This window comes from Austrofundulus limnaeus, unplaced genomic scaffold (genome assembly GCF_001266775.1).
Source record: "Austrofundulus limnaeus strain Quisiro unplaced genomic scaffold, Austrofundulus_limnaeus-1.0 Scaffold478, whole genome shotgun sequence".
Classification (NCBI taxonomy): Eukaryota; Metazoa; Chordata; class Actinopteri; order Cyprinodontiformes; family Rivulidae; genus Austrofundulus; species Austrofundulus limnaeus.
Window position 1 is genome coordinate 50602 of NW_013952880.1, and position 4763 is coordinate 55364.

General features: G+C 36.9%; 1 protein-coding gene across 1 annotated transcript in view; it reads right to left on the bottom strand.

Annotated features, from left to right (window-relative positions):
• Positions 1-1510: 1510 nt before the first annotated feature.
• The window catches only part of LOC106529947 (bcl10-interacting CARD protein), a 12765-nt gene continuing 9512 nt past the window's right edge, over positions 1511-4763 (bottom strand). The window contains exons 5-6 of the mRNA XM_014025482.1: positions 4143-4208; positions 1511-3044 (exon numbers count right to left, since the gene is read on the bottom strand). Coding sequence (XP_013880936.1) covers positions 2932-3044; positions 4143-4208 — 179 coding nt within the window. The 3' untranslated portion in view covers positions 1511-2931. The remainder of the gene's footprint in view (positions 3045-4142; positions 4209-4763) is intronic.

Sequence of the window (4763 nt, forward strand, 5' to 3'; positions counted from 1 at the left end):
GCTGTCTAGTAAAAACTGCCAGACGTTGACCAGGCATCAACCGGACAAAACTGAACACACTTCAGTGGCACCGAGCAGGAAGTTTGTTGACTCTCAGGTGCTGTGGCCGTGGGATTCAGTAATAACATTGTTTGGCTTCACCTTAAAGCCCTGTGCTGTGAGCAGAGACGGCCTGTCTCTGTTCTCCGGCCTGGCAGCAGCAGCTGGTGAGTCAGAGGCGACACAGCATGGACCCCAGCACAACCGCTTGTTAAAATGGAAGCACTAATTAAGCCTGTGTTTCCGCCACGTCACCAAAACCCTAATCAGTGTCCGAGTCAGTGCCTGTTTAACATACTTCAGTGGCTCAGACCCAAAAATATATTGAAAAATAAATTAATAAATTAAATTAACCTGATTTATACTCGATTTTCACGTCAGGACGGAAACTTCACCTGACAAATGACTGTGTGATTAACTACAACATGAGCACTTTTCAGACAACAAACCTAACATTTAATCCTTTTCCCTCCTCCACAGTTATCACTGTAACTGTGGAAACAGCAAGTAGAGTGACGGCGCACAGCTTCAGTCAGGGCAGATACGTTCACATATATCTGTGACGCCTGCTGTTCTGGATTCAGACCAGTCTTATAAAATTTAATAAAGTGTCCTCGATGGGGGGTGGAGTGGGAGTCAGAAGGCGATGACAATCAATGAGGAGTTTTAGCTCATGTGACGCACCTATTTTTAAACTCGGCAATCACTAACAGCAGCTTTTCCATATGATTTTAACACCTCCTCCATTTTTGACACCCCTCTCCGCTCTTACGTTAAACACTCGAGCTCTCCTCCATGCATTTGATCAGCCTTTTATTTCATAGAAAACACACGTTTGAAGTGAGTTTTAAGTACGCACACTGTGCAGACAAATCTTTAAGTGTTCATGTTAACAGTATTTAATGCAGCATGGATTCAAGTAATCTGTAGTACTTTACTTTGTTTGGCATTATTTATTAATGCAGGCTGCCTGCTGCGTCTGATTATCACTGATACCGCTGAACATTTCCCATCATCCTCCCTTCCTGCACTCCTGTGCAGAACCAGAAAGCAGTGCCCTCTAGTGTATTTACCACTTCTAACAGGGCAGAACTACAGTATTTAGTTGCCAGACATGATGTTTCCTATGTTATTTATTAGTAAATGCAACACTGCAAACATTAATCATCTAAAACTAAGTTTTAAAAACACTAGATTAATTCTCAAATTAAGTGAAATAATCTGCTAGTGCAGTAATAATTGCACTTGGTGAGATTTATAGAAATAGTGGAAAAACTTCAGGCTAACAGCATTAATAATCTGCTCACACATTCTGCTCTTGAACACAAGATGAAAAACACTTTTTGTCTGGATACAATATTGTAAGACTTGGTTAGATGGATAATTTTTGCAATGTATTCAAATTTGTATTAATTGTTCTGCCAGTATTTATCTGTCAACGCTTTCTCATTAATTAAAAAAAACATGTAGATAATGTGTCATTTTGTGCTTTATTTTAGAAAAAAACACTTTTTATACAACAACACGCATCAAAAGATGTTGAACTTTCACTTAAACAGAATGATGTCTTTTGGAATCAAGGCTTGTCATTCCTTAAACACTTTTCACCCACAGCCTTTTATGTCCGATCAGATCATCAGGCTCATGCAGGATCAAAAAAGTTCATAGACATTATATATGTATTTGTACATGATGTCTGTGGTATGTGCTGTGATTGACTCTCAGCTATCACATCAAAGTTAAGGCCAATGTTCAGTTATAGGGTTTTTTTAGTGTTGGCTAATGTCATTTAGCTGAGGTGGCCATCTTGAATCAAACTGAATCCAAACGTTAATCAGTTGTAGACGCAACTATTTGCTTTTGATTTTCAGCGGTGAGCAGTATTTAACAGAAGGCACTTATAATACAGGTGAAGGTTCAGTAAGTAGCTGTTTGGATATTAGTGGATGCAGTTCTGTGGAGATTCGTGTTTTTTTAAAAACGTGTTCACGCCAGTCCATTTCCCATGTGTGTGTTAAGACTTCATGTCACAAGAGTAAATTAAAAGTCAGTGAAAACAACATGTGCAGTTAAATATTATCCAGCTATGTTTAAGCCCAACAAGGAAAACAAATGTCACTGCTTCATTTTAAGAGATGTCAAGAAGGGAATTCTTGACCAATTTTTGATTTTACTTCTCAGGCATTAAAAACAAACTGAGACATGTTGAGCAGCATTAAATACTGTAGAGCAGGAATAATCAACTGGTGGCCCAGGGGCCCCATCCAGCCCGAGGGTGAGTTTGGTTTGGCTCAACAGGGAGTTCATTTAAAATAAAACTAGATTTTAAATCATGAACGAAATGTATATATTGACAATAACTGCTGGATGTTCTACTGGCTTTCAGTAACTGTGACCTCTAGAGCGATTTAACTGAACAGCCCTTCTCTAGATGATTAAAGCCCATAACAAGAAAAAGTCCCTTGTTAATGTAATCTGTTCTACTTGGAAAATAAAAATCCCTGAATTAAATTGCTAACAGCTGTGAATTGTTCCCATCAAATTGATCAGGCAACATTTTTTATCTGGTATATTTTTCCAGAGTATAATTTAAAAACATCCATCGAGATACATTTTATAACTCTCAACAAACTCTCAATCAAAATCAAAATTCTTGCAGAAAAAAACAAAACAAAACAAAAAAACAACATTTGAGTGACAATAATGGGCTGTTCAGTGTGAAAGTGGAGCTCTTGGAAAGCTTCATAAAAATGGAGTTAATGGTGTTTTTACAGCAAACAGACCCAGCCCAGGAGGCACCGCAGAGGAAGATGTTAAATTGGTTTGGCACAGAAAAGAGGCAGGCTTGTTTGTTCTTCCCACAGGGTTGTTTTCAGCACCTTCACCCTCGCTTTATTTCTGCTTCCCAACCTCTGCATGGGAGATTAAGATGTCCTTAGCATCCGCGCAGAGTCCCACTGCAGACCAGTGAAGAAACATACCTGTGCATCTCAGAGGCTCACCTTCTGTGTGCAGAAAGAGGAGAAATGGTTCACAGTGAAGCACGCACGCAGACAGTGGCTGGAAATAATAAACATTAACCAAGTCTTGTGGGTTCAGATGTCATTTTAGATGCACGTTCACTTTTGCATGTCTCACTAGTGTTGTATAAAGTACCACAAAGTGATACTTGAGTAAAAGTACAAGTATCTGACCAGAAAATTATTTTGGTAAAAGTTAAAGCCTCCTTTAGGAATATTACTTGAGTAAAAGTCTTAAAGTATTGGATAATTTTTGTACTTAAGTAATAAAATTAAAAGTACTGATTTAAAATGAGCAGTTAGATTTTCCTGTAATGACATTTATTAGGAGGTGACCTCCCCCAAAAAATGCAGAAATTACTATATCGTATTAAAATAATTAATTTATGTTAAATTTAGGATGCACTAGTCTAACTGTTTCAGTTTATATGCATATACCAAGGGTGACCAAACCTTTTCCCCAAAATGAAAATCTATCTGAGGGCTGCAGCCAAATGCAATAATATAATTCATGAATTACAAATATTTCTTAAATACAGTCCTTTTATTTTTTTAATGATTAAACTAGAAACCAGTGCGGTGGCCCACGTTTTTGACTAACTACAATACAGTCCCTTATATAATCACTGGACCAACTAATGTAATGACTTTAAGTGGAAATATTGTGTTTCTACAAATGCATGTGGCAGCATGAGGTTACATGTCTGCTATGTCCTGCTGGAGTGTCATTTGTTTGTGTACAAACTAATATAGTGTCAGAATTTTATATATTTATACTTCCCATTCAACCACAATTAAATTCACTCTATCTAGGAGGCACAATTTATATGGATAGAATTTATTTTTTACAATAACAAGCTGGAATGAAAACAAGCAAAAATTAAATAAAAGTAACGACTTTCTACTTCTTGCCTTTTTTTAAAAAAAATGCAAGGAGTAGAAAGTATAGATAATTGTGTGAAAAAGAAGTAGAAGTAAAAAGTAGATTGAAAAATAATTACTCAAGTACAGATAACCAAAAATTCTACTTAAGTACAGTAACAAAGTATTTGTACTTAGTTACTTTACAACTCTGTGTCTCACCTCCATAATAATAGAGAATTGCAATGCCAACTGCAAAACTGAAACAGCTGAGGAAGAAAACTGGACCTGCAGAGGGAGACAAAACAGAAACAAATAACTCGATGCTGTTCAATGTTAACCTCTAAATTATCAGGTCAAAACCAGGAGTATAAAGTTCCTTTGAGGAAATGTTATTACTGTCCGCCACCTGTGTTTTCATTTGTCTGCACTGTTAGCAAAATATCTCATGAAACAGCAGATTAAATGAACATCTACAACTGATTGACTTTTTGAATGGCTGCTACAGCTCATTTATATTAGGCAACTGAAAATGGCTTCAGTTCAGTCAATTATACAAATATTGAGGCATTTTTTTCTTGTAGTAGCTGAGAGTCATCAAACACGTTCTCTGAGTGCTAACACATCTAACACCGATATGACACATCTCTACATGCTTTCCTTTAAAGCACCTGCCGTACATACAGCGGGTAAAATAAGTATTGAACACGTCACCATTTTTCTCAGTAAATATATTATTAGAGGTGCTAACGACATGAAATTTTCACCAGATGTTGGTAACAACCCAAGTGATCCATACATACAAAGAAATCAAACCATAAATGTCCAGAAATGAAGTTATTT